Raw genomic sequence first — 17314 nt, forward strand, 5'->3', positions numbered from 1 at the left:
ACAAACTTCAGGATACAGGGACACGATGCCGGATACACATTGAGTGGCAGCGGCTGCAGATCAGGTACAGATACCTCCCGTGAACTTCTGACTGCACTAAGCTTCCATCATTAGGGTTGCGGAGATGCAGGTAGCCATTACTGTGGCTTGCACACGGCAGTAAACCTGACCACCCTTAACACATAATTGATTTAGCCAGTACATAAATCATACCTGGAGCCGGGATTGCAAATGGCTTGCACATCGCACAGTCAAATCCACTGTCTGCGGCACGTTCCACTTCTGCTTCTGTATTTAGGTTCTGGCAAGCCCCATGGGACCACCTAAAATGAGTAATTGTTTGCAAGTGAAAATGAGATGCAGGAAAACAACAAAACAAACAAACTTAGAGACTGCAGAGAATCTCACGCTATGTGGACGCCACTTACCGGTCACACTGCCGACACTGAATAATAACCTCATCCTCTATGTAGTTCTGAACACATACAGGGCAGGTGGACAGGCTGGCACATGGCGCACACTGGGTGTAGTTATTCTGCCACTCACATCGCAAGCCTGGAGTGATGGCTTTGCAGTTGTTACATGATACACACCTGACGGGGAAACCAGTGCAATTATTAAAGGGTTACAAAGTGATGACTAGAGATGAGTGAACTTGAACCTTAAAAGGGTGGTTCACCCATATTTTTTATTGTCTAGATCGATATTATATTGAGAAACAATGTATTTCTCAAATACCTTGTGTTGGCAATCGTGCCTGTGAGAGGCGATATTGCAGACCGCTGTTCCCCGCTCCTTGACCCCTGGGCTCTGTGACCTCTGATGTTCGGTGAGGTCACGTCAAGTTCCTGTTAACCTTACATCACTCACGGATGGCCGCAGTGTCCGTGAGTGATTGGCTGTGGGCGGTGTTTCATCGCTCGTTACAGCCCATCAGCTCCTTCCTCCCTCACAGCAGAGCGCTGCAAACAGGAGACACGCTGTGCGCTGTGACAAGCGGTGAAACACCGCCCACAGTCCAGTGACTCAGGAATACCGGTCCGTTATAGCGCCTCTCACAGGCACTATTGCCAACATAAGGTATTTGAAAGAAGAAGGGAATTTTGTTACTTACCGTAAATTCCTTTTCTTCTAGCTCCTATTGGGAGACCCAGACGATCGGGTGTATAGCACTGCCCTCCGGAGGCCACACAAAGCAATTACACTAAAAAGTGTAAGGCCCCTCCCCTTCTGGCTATACACCCCCAGTGGGATCACTGGCTCACCAGTTTTAGTGCAAAAGCAAGAAGGAGGAAAGCCAATAACTGGTTTAAACAAATTCACTCCGAAGATATGTCGGAGAACTGAAAACCATTCAACATGAACAACATGTGTACCCGAAAAACAACCAAAAATCCCGAAGGACAACAGGGCGGGTGCTGGGTCTCCCAATAGGAGCTAGAAGAAAAGGAATTTACGGTAAGTAACAAAATTCCCTTCTTCTTCGGCGCTCCATTGGGAGACCCAGACGATTGGGACGTCCAAAAGCTGTCCCTGGGTGGGTAAAGAAATACCTCATGTTAGAGCTGCAAAGACAGCCCTCCCCTACGGGGAGGCAACTGCCGCCTGCAGGACTCTTCTACCTAGGCTGGCGTCCGCCGAAGCATAGGTATGCACCTGATAATGTTTGGTGAAAGTGTGCAGACTCGACCAGGTGGCTGCCTGGCACACCTGTTGAGCCGTAGCCTGGTGTCGTAATGCCCAGGACGCACCCACGGCTCTGGTAGAATGGGCCTTCAGCCCTGATGGAACCGGAAGCCCAGCAGAACGGTAGGCTTCAAGAATTGGTTCTTTGATCCATCGAGCCAGGGTGGCTTTGGAAGCCTGCGACCCTTTGCGCTTACCAGCGACAAGGACAAAGAGTGCATCAGAGCGGGGGCGCCGTGCGGGAAATGTAGATTCTGAGTGCTCTCACCGGATCTAACAAATGTAAATCCTTTTCATACCGGTGAACCGGATGAGGACAAAAGGAAGGTAAGGAGATATCCTGATTAATATGAAACGAGGATACTACCTTAGGGAGAAACTCCTGAATGGGGCGCAGCACTACCTTGTCCTGGTGGACCACCAGGAAGGGAGCCTTGGATGACAGCGCTGCTAGCTCAGACACTCTCCGAAGAGACGTGATCGCTACCAGAAAGGCCACTTTCCGTGATAGTCGAGAGAGTGAAACATCCGTCAGAGACTCGAAAGGCGGCTTCTGGAGAGCAACTAGTACCCTGTTCAGATCCCATGGATCTAACGGCCGCTCGTACGGGGGGACGATATGACAAACCCCCTGCAGGAACGTGCGTACCTGCGGACGTCGTGCTAGACGCTTCTGAAAAAACACCAATAGCGCCGAGACTTGCCCCTTAAGGGAGCCGAGCGACAAGCCCTTTTCCAACCCAGATTGCAGGAAGGAAAGAAAAGTAGGCAATGCCAATGGCCAGGGGGACACTCCTTGTACAGAGCACCAGTAAAAGAAAATCCTCCACTTCCGTGGTAGATCTTAGCAGACGTGGGCGTCATAGCCTGTCTCATGGTGGCAACGACCCCTTGGGATAATCCTGAGGACACTAGGATCTAGGACGCAATGGCCACACAGTAGGTTCAGGGCCGTAGAATTCAGATGGAAAAACGGCCCTTGGGACAGTAAGTCTGGCCGGTCTGGTAGTGCCCACGGTTGACCGACCGTGAGATGCCTGTCGCCAGAGCTCTTTGATCGTCATGAAAACCGGGACCTTGCTGTTGTGCCGATTCATGAAACCGTCCGGGTGCAGAGACCATTCTCCTGCGTCCACGCCCTGGTGACTGAGGAAGTCTGCTTCCCAGTTTTCTACGCCCGGGATGTGAACTGCGGATATGGTGTATGCTCTGTCTTCCACCCCTAGCAGAATCCGGCGGACTTTCTGGGAGGCTCGCCGACTGCATAGTCCGCCTTGGTGGTTGATGTATGCCACCGCTGTGGATTGTCCGACTGAATTCGGATCTGTTTGCCTTCCAGCCACTGCAGGAAGTCTTGCAGGGCAATACACACTGCCCAGAGCTCCAGACAATTGATCTGAAGAGTGGACTCCTCTGAAGAGAGTCCTTGAACGTCTGAGAAAGGGGGACGTTCCTGTGTAGGGACATCGACTTCCCCTCCCATTAGCGAAGAATGTTCTATTGAAGTGGACGCAGATGAAACTGCGTGAAAGGGACTGCCTCTGGATGAGGTGTCTCCTTGAAGGAGAGACTGCACCCCCGTCTGTAGTGACCGCTGTTTGTCCAGTGGAAAGCTTCACCATCGCTGAGAGAGTGTGAAACCCCAAGCTAAGATATGCCAGCGATTGGGTTTAACTTTGAAAAGTTGAGGACCCACCCGAAACTCTGGGAAGTCTCCAGCGCCATGTTCAGGCTGTGTTGGCATGCCTCTTAAAAGAGTGCCTTGACAGGTAGATGGTCTAAGTAAGGGATCACAGGGTGACCCTGAGAGTGCGGGAGTGGTCCCACTGCTGCCATGAACTTGGTGAAAACCCGTGGGGCTGTCGCCAGACCGAAGGGTAGGGCTACGAACCGAAGATGCTCGTCTTCAATAACGAATCGTAGCAAACGCCGGTGCTCTGGAGCAATCGGCACGTGGAGATAAGCATCCTGATGTCTATTGATGCTAGGAAATCTCCTTGAGACATTGGAGCAATGACGGAGCGGAGGGATTCCATCCGGAACCGCCTGGTTTTCACGTGCTTGTTGAGCAGTTTAAGGTCCAGAACGGAACGGAAGGAGTCGTCCTATTTTGTCACCCCGACCAGATCGGAGTAAAAAGTGTCTCTTGTTCCTGAGGAGGAACCGGGATTACGACTCCTACTGCCTGCAGAAGAGCCTCGGCTCGGCCGGTGAGGAAGTTTTTGCGACAAACTGTCTCTCACCCACCGGCCATTGACCTGTGGCAGTTAAATGTCGCTAAAGCGGGGGAGTCTGCCACCGACCGCGGACGCGGAGAGAGAGGGCTGAAAGTCATGAGGAAACCGCCTTGGTAGCGGTTCCTCCGGCTGCCTTCTCCGGGCGCGATTGAGCCCGCCAGGAACCTGCGCCCCTCTGAGCCTTTTGAGTCCTGTTGGACGAGGGCAATTGGGACGTGCCCGAGCCTGGGAAGGACCGAAACCTCGACTGTCCCTTCTCCTGATGGGTCTTGTTTGATAGCTGGGGTAAGGAAGAATCCGTACCCTTGGACAGTTGAATGATTTAATCCAACCGCTCACGAAACAGTCTGTCACCAGATAAAGGCAATCTGGTTAAGCACTTTTGTGGAAGCAGCATCTGCTCCAATCCCTTAACACTAGGAGCGTAACAACACGGAGTTGGCGGACGCCACTGACGTACGGCTCGTAGAGTCCAGGACAGCATAAACAGCTTGAGTCGCAATGCCGACATTGCGAGGTGAAGGACGCTACTGCGGCCAAGATGTACATGTGACCGCGTCCCTCTGCGCAATACTAGCTGAAATAGCTTGGAGTGCCTCTATGGCTGCGAATGCCGGGGCAACCGACCCGCCGATAGCTTCATAGACAGATTGCAACCAGAGGTCTATCTGTCTGTCAATGGCATCTTTAAGTGAAGTCCCATCTTCCACTGCAACTATAGATCTAGCCGCAAGCCTGGAGATTGGGGGGATCCACCCTTGGAGCGCTTGAGCACGTCAGGGGGGAAGAGACAACGCGTATCCTCAATACGGTTGGAGAAAACGCTTATCGGGATAAGCGTGGTGTTCCTGGACTGCTTCTCTGGAGTCAGAGTGACCAGAAAAGTACTCAATATACGCTTGAGATACCGAAATAGGGATTTCTTCTGCTGTGAAGCTGACCCCTCCACTGGAGGAGTTGAGGGAGAAATACCCAACCTTCCATTGATGGACGCTATAAGATTATTCACTATAGCGTCACCATCCGGTGTATCCGGATTGAGAGCGGTCTCAGGATCAGAGTCCTGAACAGCTACGTCTGCATCATCATACAGAGAGTACTCTGATGAAGTCGAGGGCCGTTCTTAGGGAGCTCGCTTAGGCCGTCTGGGACTGTCGTCCGTGTCAGAGCCTGCACCCTGGGATGCATGGGACCCTCCTGGAGCCATGAGTTGTTTCGAAATCAGGGTGGCCAGGGGCATTGAATCAACATTGCCCAAGGTCTGTCTGGACTGCAAAGTCTGTAAGATGTTAGTCATAGTCACAGACAATATATCAGCGGAAACTGCAACTCCGTCCCTGTCCCTGGACAGGGATCACAGGTGGTTCTTTTGGCCACCTGTAGCAGAGACCCCGTTGAGTAATTGCACACACTGGGGGTCCTGGAACAGTATCGCATGCAGTACAAGCAGCATAGAAAGCCTGTGCCTTGGCACCCATGCTGTTTTTTTTTTTTTTTTTTTTTTCGCTGTTGCTGTCTAGCCATCTAGGAGCATTAGCCAAGAATAGCGACCGTACAGTGCAATGTATGGCATACAAGCATGAAGTACAATAAACACTTCAGCACATGCAGTACAAGGAGCATAGAAAGCCTGTGCCTTGGCACCTTTGCTTTTCTGCTGCCGTTGTCTAGTTATTCAGGAGCATTAGCCAAGAAAAGCGACATACAGTGAATGTATAGCATACAAGCATGAAAATAACCACTGCAGCACATGCAATCCAAGCAGCATTGAAAGCTTGTGCCTTAGCACCCTTGCTTTTCTGCTGCTGTTGTCTAGTCATCAAGGAGCATTAGCCAAGAATAGCGACATGCAGTGAATGTACAAGCATGAAAACAAACTCTGCAGTACATGCAATCCAAGCAGCATTGAAAGCTTGTGCCTTAGCACCATTGCTGTTTGCTGCCGCTGTCTAGCCATCTAGGCGGGTAGACAGCCAAGAATAGCCCTTACAGTGCAATGTAAAGCATACAAGCATAAAGGACACATGACACTGCAGCACATGCAAGACAAGCAGCATATAGAGTCTGTGCTTTAGCACCCCTGATCTTTTGCTGCTGTTTCTAGGTCTGCATCCTGAATAGCGACCGTACAAAAGTACAACAGGACACTTCGGCATTAGTGGGTCAGCACTTTAGTTGCCGCTTACCGCCCGCACAAAAGCGGGTGTGTGGCGCCGGAATCCTGTGCTGGTAGCTCAGCGCTTGTCTCAGTTTTCCCGCTCTGCGTGCCGGAATGGCTGCCGGCGTCCAGAGGAGAGGGGCGGGCCGAGGGCGTGCCCGAGACAAGAGCGGGAACCCGGCGCCCACTGTGTCTAGTGAAGGGGGCTGGAGAATGCAAATAAGGCTCCAGCCCTCGGCGCTGCTATAGAACAGCGTCTCTCCCTTTCCCTGAGTGACAGGGTGGGGGCGGAAACGAAGCGGCGCTAGGCCGCAAAAGCCGGGGACTAAAGTTAGAAGCGCCGCCGCCGTAAAAGCGCGGTCGGCGCGTCCCCGGCGCACTACAAGTCGCAGCTGCGCCGCCGCTCCAGGGGCGGTCGGCGCGGCGGTCCCCACACGTAAAGTCCCCCAGTAATCTGCAGGGACTATAAGCCCAGCGCACAGCGCTACAGTCCCCGGCGCACTAGCACACCCAGCAAGCCTGGAGTGTGCGTGGCCTGCCATACGGGGACACAGAGTACCTGAAAGTTGCAGGGCCTTGTCCCTGAACGGCACTCCCGCTCCACATCCAGCAGGTTCTATGGGTCTGTGGATGGAGCCCGGCCTCAGGGCTTGGTGGCCGGAAAGATCCCACTTCCTCAGAGCCCCTCAGGGGGATGGGGAAGGAAAACAGCATGTGGGCTCCAGCCTCCGTACCAGCAATAGGTACCTCAACCTTACAAACCGCAAGTGGGGTGAGAAGGGAGCATGCTGGGGGCCCTAGTATGGGCCCTCTTTTCTTCCATCCGATATAGTCAGCAGCTACTGCTGACTAAACAGTGGAGCTTATGCATGGATGTGTGCCTCCTTCGCACAAAGCAGAAAAACTGGTGAGCCAGTGATCCCACTGGGGGTGTATAGCCAGAAGGGGAGGGGCCTTACACTTTTTAGTGTAATTGCTTTGTGTGGCCTCCGGAGGGCAGTGCTATACACCCGATCGTCTGGGTCTCCCAATGGAGCGCCGAAGAAACATTGTTTCTCAATATAATATCGATCTAGAAAATAAATAATATTGGTGAACCACCCTTTTAAGGTTCAGTATTTGTACCCGACAGACTTTACAAAAAAAATAAATCAGCGTTCAAGTGCTTTACATATGGATAACATGCGAGCATCGCTGCGCTCGGGAATGCTCGGTGCTCGGCCCAGTGCGAGCCTCTTGCACTGTTTAAATGGCGCTCACTGAGGGGAAAATTAGTGTTATTAGATGTAGTACGTACAAAAAAATGAAAGAAAGAAAGAAAGAAAAAAAAAAAACCCACACCCTTCCTCATCTGGAAGTGCACTGTTTATGGCTGGCTGCATGTGTACTGAGATCTGAACTGCCCAATCAGTGAATCAATGAAGTTTGGGTCACAAACACAAAGTCCGGCTGAAGCCCAGAACCCGAACTTCCACAGGTCCGCTCATCTCTAGTGATGATAAATGACCAGGATTTGCCAACACTTTATTATCGGTGGAGGCCTAATCTACTGGACTCCCAATGATCTGGTGTCCCCTTCTGAGAGCTTTCTGCACAGCAGCACTCATCCATCTGGATAGTAAGAGAACTGCAACTTAACCAGTTCATCCATCTCCACGATCCTATCCCAATATGTAGTAAGTGTAATAATAATATTAGCAAATACCTCCAATTAAAAGAAGGGAATTTTGTTTACTTACCGTAAATTCCTTTTCTTCTAGCTCCTATTGGGAGACCCAGACAATTGGGTGTATAGCTTCTGCCTCCGGAGGCCACACAAAGTATTACACTTTAAAAAGTGTAACCCCTCCCCTCTGCCTATACACCCCCCGTGCATCACGGGCTCCTCAGTTTTGGTGCAAAAGCAGGAAGGAGGAAACTTATAAATTGGTCTAAGGTAAACTCAATCCGAAGGATGTTCGGAGAACTAAACCATGAACCAAAGAACAATTCAACATGAACAACATGTGTACACAAAAGAACAACAGCCCGAAGGGAACAGGGGCGGGTGCTGGGTCTCCCAATAGGAGCTAGAAGAAAAGGAATTTACGGTAAGTAAACAAAATTCCCTTCTTTGTCGCTCCATTGGGAGACCCAGACAATTGGGACGTCCAAAAGCAGTCCCTGGGTGGGTAAATAATACCTCGATAAAAAGAGCCGTAAAACGGCCCCCTCCTACAGGTGGGCAACTGCCGCCTGAAGGACTCGCCTACCTAGGCTGGCATCTGCCGAAGCATAGGCATGCACCTGATAGTGTTTCGTGAAAGTGTGCAGACTCGACCAGGTAGCCGCCTGACACACCTGCTGAGCCGTAGCCTGGTGCCGCAATGCCCAGGACGCACCCACGGCTCTGGTAGAATGGGCTTTCAGCCCTGAAGGAACCGGAAGCCCAGAAGAACGGTAGGCCTCAAGAATCGGTTCCTTGATCCACCGAGCCAAGGTTGACTTGGAAGCCTGCGACCCCTTACGCTGGCCAGCGACAAGGACAAAGAGCGCATCAGAACGGCGCAGAGGCGCCGTACGAGAAATGTAGAGTCGGAGTGCTCTCACGAGATCTAACAAGTGCAAATCCTTCTCACATTGGTGAACTGGATTGGGACAAAAAGAAGGTAAGGAGATATCCTGATTGAGATGAAAAGGGGATACCACCTTAGGGAGAAATTCCGGGACCGGACGCAGAACCACCTTATCCTGGTGAAACACCAGGAAGGGGGCTTTGCATGACAGCGCTGCTAGCTCAGACACTCTCCGAAGTGATGTGACTGCCACTAGGAAGACCACCTTCTGCAAAAGGCGTGAAAGAGAAACATCCCTCATCGGCTCGAAAGGTGGTTTCTGAAGAGCCGTTAGCACCCTGTTAAGATCTCAGGGTTCTAGCGGACGCTTGTAAGGTGGTACTATGTGGCAAACCCCCTGCAGGAACGTGCGTACCTGCGGAAGCCTGGCTAGACGCTTTTGAAAAAACACGGAAAGCGCCGATACCTGTCCCTTGAGAGAGCCGAGAGACAAACCCTTGTCCAATCCGGATTGAAGGAAAGACAGAAAAGTGGGCAAGGCAAACGGCCAGGGAGTAAAACCCTGATCAGAGCACCAGGATAAGAAGATCCTCCACGTCCTGTGGTAGATCTTGGCGGACGTTGGTTTCCTGGCCTGTCTCATAGTGGCAATGACCTCTTGAGATAACCCTGAAGACGCTAGGATCCAGGACTCAATGGCCACACAGTCAGGTTGAGGGCCGCAGAATTCAGATGGAAAAAAGGCCCTTGAGACAGCAAGTGTGGTCGGTCTGGTAGTGCCCATGGTTGACCCACCGTGAGATGCCACAGATCCGGGTACCACGACCTCCTCGGCCAGTCTGGGGCGATGAGGATGGCGCGGCGGCAGTCGGACCTGATCTTGCGTAACACTCTGGGCAACAGTGCCAGAGGGGGAAATACATAAGGCAGTCGAAACTGCGACCAATCCTGAACTAATGCGTCTGCCGCCAGAGCTCTGTGATCTTGAGACCGTGCCATGAATGCCGGGACCTTGTTGTTGTGCCGGGACGCCATTAGGTCGACGTCCGGCGTTCCCCAGCGGCAACAGATCTCTTGAAACACGTCCGGGTGAAGAGACCATTCCCCTGCGTCCATGCCCTGGCGACTGAGAAAGTCTGCTTCCCAGTTTTCTACGCCCGGGATGTGAACTGCGGAGATGGTGGAGGCTGTGGCGTCCACCCACAGCAGAATCTGCCGAACTTCTTGGAAGGCTTGACGACTGCGTGTGCCGCCTTGGTGGTTGATGTACGCCACCGCCGTGGCGTTGTCCGACTGAATTCGGATCTGCCTGCCTTCCAGCCACAGCTGGAACGCCTTTAAGGCTAGATACACTGCCCTTATCTCCAGAACATTGATCTGAAGGGAGGACTCTGTCTGAGTCCAGGTTCCCTGAGCCCTGTGGTGGAGGAAGACCGCTCCCCACCCTGACAGACTCGCATCCGTCGTGACCTCAGCCCAGGATGGGGGCAGGAAGGATTTCCCTTTCGACAGGGAAGTGGGAAGAAGCCACCACTGAAGAGAGGCTTTGGCTGCCCGAGAAAGAGAGACGTTCCTGTCGAGGGACGTCGACCTCCTGTCCCATTTGCGGAGAATGTCCCATTGGAGTGGACGCAGATGAAACTGCGCAAAGGGGACTGCCTCCATTGCTGCCACCATCTTCCCTAGGAAGTGCATGAGCCGCCTCAAGGGGTGAGACTGGGCTCGAAGGAGAGATTGCACCCCTGTCTGTAGTGAACGCTGTTTGTCCAGCGGGAGCTTCACTATCGCTGAGAGAGTATGAAACTCCATCCCGAGGTAAGTTAGCGATTGGGTCAGTGTCAAATTTGACTTTGGGAAATTGATGATCCACCCGAACCTCTGGAGAGTCTCCAGAGCAGTGTTCAGGCTGTGTTGGCATGCCACACGGGAGGGTGCTTTGACTAGAAGATAGTCTAAGTAAGGGATCACCGAGTGTCCCTGAGAGTGTAGGACTGCCACCACTGCTGCCATGACCTTGGTGAAGACCCGTGGGGCTGTCGCCAGGCCGAAAGGCAGTGCCACGAACTGAAGGTGTTCGTCTCCGATGGCGAAACGCAGGAAGCGTTGATGCTCTGGTGCAATCGGCACGTGGAGATAAGCATCCCTGATGTCGATTGATGCTAGGAAGTCTCCTTGGGACATCGAGGCGATGACGGAGCGGAGAGATTCCATCCGGAACCGTCTGGTTTTCACGTGTCTGTTGAGCAGTTTGAGGTCCAGAACGGGACGGAATGATCCGTCCTTTTTTGGCACCACAAACAAGTTGGAGTAAAAACCGCGACCACATTCTTGAAGGGGAACAGGGATCACCACTCCTTCTGCCTTCAGAGTGTTCACCGCCTGAAAAAGAGCATCGGCTCGCTCTGGGGGCGGAGATGTTCTGAAGAAACGAGTCGGAGGACGAGAGCTGAGCTCTATCCTGTAACCGTGAGACAGAATGTCTCTCACCCATCGGTCTTGGACATGTGGCAACCAGGCGTCGCAAAAGCGGGAGAGCCTGCCACCGACCGAGGATGCGGTTTGGGGAGGCCGAAAGTCATGAGGAGGCCGCCTTGGGGGCGGTTCCTCCGGCGGTTTTTTTAGGACGTGACTTAGACCTCCATGAAGCAGGGTTCCTCTGGCCCTTCTGTGGCCTGTTGGACGTGGAGAATTGAGACCTGGCTGAGGGCCGAAAGGACCGAAACCTCGGTTGTATCCTCCGTTGCTGAGGTCTGTTTGGTTTGGACTGGGGTAATGACGAGTCCTTTCCCTTGGATTGTTTAATAATTTCATCCAATTGCTCGCCAAACAGACGGTCGCCAGAAAATGGCAAACCGGTTAAGAACTTCTTGGAAGCAGAATCTGCCTTCCATTCGCGTAGCCACATGGCCCTGCGAACTGCCACTGAATTGGCGGATGCTACCGCTGTGCGGCCCGCAGAGTCCAGGACGGCGTTCATGGCGTAGGACGAAAAAGCCGACGCCTGAGAGGTTAAGGACACAACCTGTGGAGTAGAGGCACGTGTGACTGCATTAATCTCAGACAGACAAGCTGAGATAGCTTGGAGTGCCCATACGGCTGCGAATGCCGGAGCAAAAGACGCGCCTATGGCTTCATAGATGGATTTCATCAGGAGCTCTATTTGCCTGTCAGTGGCATCCTTGAGCGATGAGCCATCTGCCACTGCTACTATGGATCTAGCCGCCAGTCTAGAGACTGGAGGATCCACCTTGGGACACTGAGCCCAACCCTTAACTACGTCAGTGGGGAAGGGGTAACGTGTGTCATTAAGGCGCTTAGTAAAGCGCTTGTCCGGAAATGCTCGGTGTTTCTGGACTGTATCTCTGAAGTTGGAGTGATCGAAAAACGCACTCCGTGTACGTTTGGGAAACCTAAATTGGAATTTCTCCTGCTGAGAAGCTGACTCCTCAATTGGTGGAGCTGGAGGAGAAAGTTCTAGCACCTGGTTGATGGACGCTATAAGGTCATTTACTATGGCGTCCCCTTCAGGTGTATCAAGATTGAGAGCAGCGTCAGGATCAGAGCCCTGATCTGCCACCTCCGCTTCATCCTCCAGAGAGTCCTCATGCTGAGACCCTGAGCAGTGTGAAGAAGTCGAGGGAAGATCCCAGCGAGCCCGCTTAGCCGGTCTGGGACTGCGGTCCGTGTCGGAGTCCTCACCGTGGGACCTAGGAGTCACCCCAGGAGCACTTTGCTGCGCCGACCAAAGGGGGGCCTGGGGGCAATGATTCAACAGTGCCCGGGGCCTGTGTTACAGGTCTGGACTGCAAAGCTTCTAGTATCTTAGCAGACCATCTATCCATAGACTGAGCCATGGATTGTGAAAGTGACTCAGAAAGTTTCTCAGCCAACACTGCAAACTCTGTCCCTGCCACCTGGACAGTGGTAGCCGGTGGTTCTACCTGGGCCGAGGGTCCCACCCGTGGCTGAGGCTCCGGCTGAGTGAGTGTCACAGGGGCCGAGCATTGCACACAATGAGGGTAGGTGGAACCTGCAGGTAACATAGCCGCACAAGAGGTACAGGTTGCAAAATAAGCCTGTGCCTTGGCACCCTTGCTTTTTGCGGACGACATGCTGTTGTCTCCTCTTAGAGCAATCAGTGAGGGTATATAGCCAAAAGCAAATAATGCGGCCGAACAGAGCAAATGTATACAGTATATGGATATATATATATATACTCTTCGGCACCCGGGGGGGCCAGCACCTGGTAACCGGTGCGGCTTACCGACCGCCCTCAGCGGTTGTGTGTCCACCAGATTCCCTGCCTGGGCCTCCCAGAGCTGTGGAGCTCGGTCTGAAGTTCTCCACCGGCAGAAGTGCAGATAACAATGGCTGCCAGCGTTCTCAGAGGAGGAGGGAGCCGTGGGCGTGCCTCAGAAAGTGAGGGATACTGGTGCCCCACAGTGCTCAGTGAGGGGGGAGGAGGATACCTAGTATGCTCCAGCCCTCACCGCTGACGTCCAGTCTAACGTCCCGCCCTTACCCCTGACTGGCAGGCCTGGGGGCGGGAGTATGCGGTACTAGGCCGCAGAAGCCGGGGACTAAAGTTAGTAACCCGGCCGGCAAACAGGCGCGGTCGGCGCGGTAGTCCCGGCGACACAAAACACACAGCAGCCGCTGCAGCGTCTGTTACACAGGCGCTCTATGCGCCGTCCCCAAGGGGACACAGAGTACCTCAGAGAAGCAGGGCCTGTCCCTGATGATACCCGATCTCCTGTCCGTCAGATTCCCCCAGGGGCTGCGGAGGGAGCCCGGTCCCAGTGCATGGTGACCGGTTAGGATCCCACTTCTCCCAGAGCCCCTAAGGGATGGGGAAGGATAACGGCATGTGGCTCCAGCCTTTGTACCCGCAATGGGTACCTCAACCTTAACAGCACCGCCGACCAGAGTGGGGTGAGAAGGGAGCATGCCGGGAGCCCTGTTAGTGGCCCTCTTTTCTTCCATCCAATAAAGTCAGCAGCTGCTGCTGACTAAAATGTGGAGCTTGCGTGCACGTGTGCCTCCTTCAACACAAAGCAAAAAACTGATGGGCCCGTGATGCACGGGAGGGTGTATAGGCAGAGGGGAGGGGTTACACTTTTTAAAGTGTAATACTTTGTGTGGCCTCCGGAGGCAGAAGCTATACACCCAATTGTCTGGGTCTCCCAATGGAGCGACAAAGAAATGTAGTATAGTTCTTCTGATTCACTATGTCGCTTACCTCATGTGAAGGGCATTGCAGGACCTTAGGTATTAATGGTTACGACCACTTATATAGTCACAGTTAGTTGTAATGTGGTCATAATCATGGATACCTAAGGTCCTGCAATGCCCTGCACATGAGGTAAGTGACAGTGAATTAGGAGAACTATACTACATTTCTAATTTGAGGTATTTACTAATATTATTATTATACCTACTATATATTGCCATGGGATCTTGGAGATTGGAATAACCCTTTAATTTTCTGCTTCAATTCACACAAGCGCAAAGACTAAAATAACACATGCCAGAATTTTAATACAAGCAGATGTATTAAAACTTGCTCTAGTGGTGGCTGATTTTTTGCTGCGCTTATCTAATGTGTACCTCCTATTTTCCTTACCGGAGCAATGAATATGTGGCACTGGTAAACTCACCATTTACACTTCCAGCCACCCTTCGGGACAGTTTGTAATGGTGGGTCCAGGCAGTACGTGTGATAGCTAATGTCACAGTCGTCACAGAGCAGCAGGCGGCCGGGATCGGTGGCCTTACCACAGGCCTCACACACTGTGCACTCCAGGCACCTCCAGCCTTTGCGAAGGATGACTTTAGTAATCTAGAAATTTCATTGAAAGAAAAAGAAAAAAAAAAAAATCAATCACAATTAATGGTTTACTTTCCCAGATTAGCATGGTGGATGGCAACTAAGGTTACACTATTCATCTCCATTAGAATTCGTCATTAGATGAAAAGAAACATAAGATATTGTAAGAGTTATTTATTAGAATAGAGGAGATCTGTGTAATGAAGCTATTCATGTAGCACAGAGGAAATTCTCTTATACTACATTTTTAAACTATGAGTGGATGATTTTTGGGCCCTCCACTACTAGGACAAGCCCTTCGCATTCCACATCTCCTCCAAAATAATAAAGACTATACTCGCCTCCGGTACCGGCACCCGTCCCGTGTTGTCGGGCCTCACATAGTGTTATGACGTCATGCGAGCCCCGCGTGCTATCAGCGCTGGCTTCTGTCTTCCTACCTTTTGGACCAAATCCACAGGAAGTGAGCTCAACGGCTGCACTCACTTCCTGTGGATTGTTTGTTGGTCCGAAGGCGAAGAGAAGGAAGCCGGTGCACATAGGAAGTGGGACTCGCATGATGTCGCAACCCCATGTGAGCCTCGGTACGGTGATCCCGGAAACCACCGGAAGGGTGCCGGTACAGGAGTATAGGATTTATTATACTACTTGGGGGAAACATGTGGAATCAGAATGGGTTGTCCCAGTAGTGGACAACTGCTTTATAGGAAAAAAAAAAAACTCACCTTAATACTGACACAGTATGGATGGTAACACTGCCCGCACTGAGAGCAAGCAAGTAATCTCCCTTCTGCACCTTTTCCAAAACTACCGCATACCACGCACATATCCTGAGAGACAAGGCAATCAAATTATTACATATTGCAATTGAAAAGCTAAAAAAAAAAAAAAAAAAAATGCATTAACATTGTGGGGAAGGCAGAAAACCCAACTACTACCAGCTGAATACACCCGGGTATTCTAGATTATCACATTAAAGGTTTTGTGTGTTTTTGCCACTATCGTAGTTAAAAATCCATAATAGTTTTTGAAGTGATTTTTTGTTGTGGTTTTCCAGAAAAAAAACAAAAAAAAACCAAAACCCACCACATGTGAACGCAGCTTGAAAATGAACCTTAAAGCATTGTCTGATATGTAAAACCAGTCCTATTGCAGTAAATTGGGACATTTAATGTGGATGAAAAGACAACTGTGTGGCCCCTTTGCTATTTACTAAGCTCCCCTGGGCACAGTCTGTTTTATCCTCCCACGACAGACATTTTTACAACTTAGACATTTTCAGGCAAACCTTTACCTTAACTCTTTCCCAGCCATGGACGTATCTCATCTCTTTGCAGGGTGAGCACTCAATTCTAACAGATGTACGAGATAAGTGGCTCAAAGATAGCCAGGACATATCAGCCTGGCTCACAAATATCGGGGTGATTCAGGTCGACATATCACGGGTTACTGAGAGCTGCAGGTGTCTGTAGCGGTCACCCCCGGATTTTAACCTGTGACATCCCGGGCTGGGTTGGGACCAGAGCTGCGATTTTTGTCTCATTTTCAAGCTGTGACTGTTTTCTGCAGCGGTGATCCAGGACATGAAGGACTTTAGCCAGTGTTAAAGGGACTGGGTAACAATTTGTATTTGTAGTATTTATAAATTATTGATATATAATAATTTATTAAAACCAAATTAAATTAACTATTTTAACATGTCTTAATTTTTTTCTGCAGCCACCAGAGGACTGCACTTATTTGCTGGTGTGTCAGTGTCTCAATGCAACAAATACACCATAAATACAGCAGCCCTCCGGCCATAGGAGACCGTGGTCAGTGTCCGACTGCATCTGCTATACTGTGGCTGCCTCAGCAGCTGTGAACTGTGCAGGCCCCCTGGCGGTAGCAATACAGTCCACTGAGCCGCGTATCTAATCCTATCACATGCGATAGTGTGCTGAGCCGTGTATCTAATCCATCAAGCATGATAAAGTCTGCTAAATCATGTATCTAATCCCATCATGCGCAAGTCTCCTAAACTGTGTATATAATCCCATCATGTGCAAGTCTCCTAAACTGTGTATATAATCCCATCATGTGTAATACAGTCTGCTGAGGCACATACCTAATCCCATCGTGTGATACAATCCACTAAACTGTGTATCTAATCCCATCATGTGCAATATAATCCACTGAGCCAGATATCTAATCTGATCATATGCAATGCAGTCTGCTAAACTGTGTATCTAATATTATGTGTGATAAAGTCTGCTAAATTGGTTATCTAATACCATCATCAGTGATATACTCTTCTAAACTGAGTATTTAATCCAATCATGAGCAACACAGTCCATTGAGCCACAATCTAAATCAGATCATGTGCAATGTCTGCTAACCAGTGTATCCAATACTATAGAGTGGTACTGTCCACTGAGCTGTGTATCTAATCCTATCATTTGTGACATGTTCTATGCGTCTAATCCTATCATTTGTGATAGAGTGGCCAGTGCAGCGTCAACAGAATTGGCGTTGACACGCTCCACATCTCAGGATCGCTTTTCAGTCACCAACAAAATGGCTCCGCACTTTGATCCTAAATTTGATTCTCCCTTATCCGTGTGCAAACACCCAGAAGGGGAGGAGAGGAGGAGTGATGTCAGACCCAAGCGAGAAGATTCACCGCCCACATTCACTAGCAGAACATTAGAATTTTCAGCATCTGCTCACCTGAGTGTTTAAAAGTGGAAACCATCAAAATTTAAATTACTTTACATATTTTATACCATTAAAAAAAACTTTCTAAAAATTAAAAGATTAATACGTCACGGTTTTTCAATTGTGAAATAAGGTATTGATGATGACACAAAAG

The 17314-nt window shown here is 50.7% G+C and overlaps 1 protein-coding gene across 10 annotated transcripts in view; it reads right to left on the bottom strand.

The window, feature by feature from the left end:
• KMT2C (lysine methyltransferase 2C) overlaps positions 1-17314 on the bottom strand; it is a 440610-nt gene that overhangs the window by 230481 nt on the left and 192815 nt on the right. For all 10 annotated transcript variants that reach the window (XM_075315430.1, XM_075315433.1, XM_075315425.1 and 7 more), the window contains 4 exons: positions 15189-15293; positions 14294-14475; positions 429-593; positions 214-323 (listed from right to left, as the gene is read on the bottom strand). In XM_075315430.1, coding sequence (XP_075171545.1) covers positions 214-323; positions 429-593; positions 14294-14475; positions 15189-15293 — 562 coding nt within the window. The remainder of the gene's footprint in view (positions 1-213; positions 324-428; positions 594-14293; positions 14476-15188; positions 15294-17314) is intronic.

The sequence above is a fragment of the Anomaloglossus baeobatrachus genome, chromosome 6, assembly GCF_048569485.1.
Source record: "Anomaloglossus baeobatrachus isolate aAnoBae1 chromosome 6, aAnoBae1.hap1, whole genome shotgun sequence".
Lineage (NCBI taxonomy): Eukaryota > Metazoa > Chordata > Amphibia > Anura > Aromobatidae > Anomaloglossus > Anomaloglossus baeobatrachus.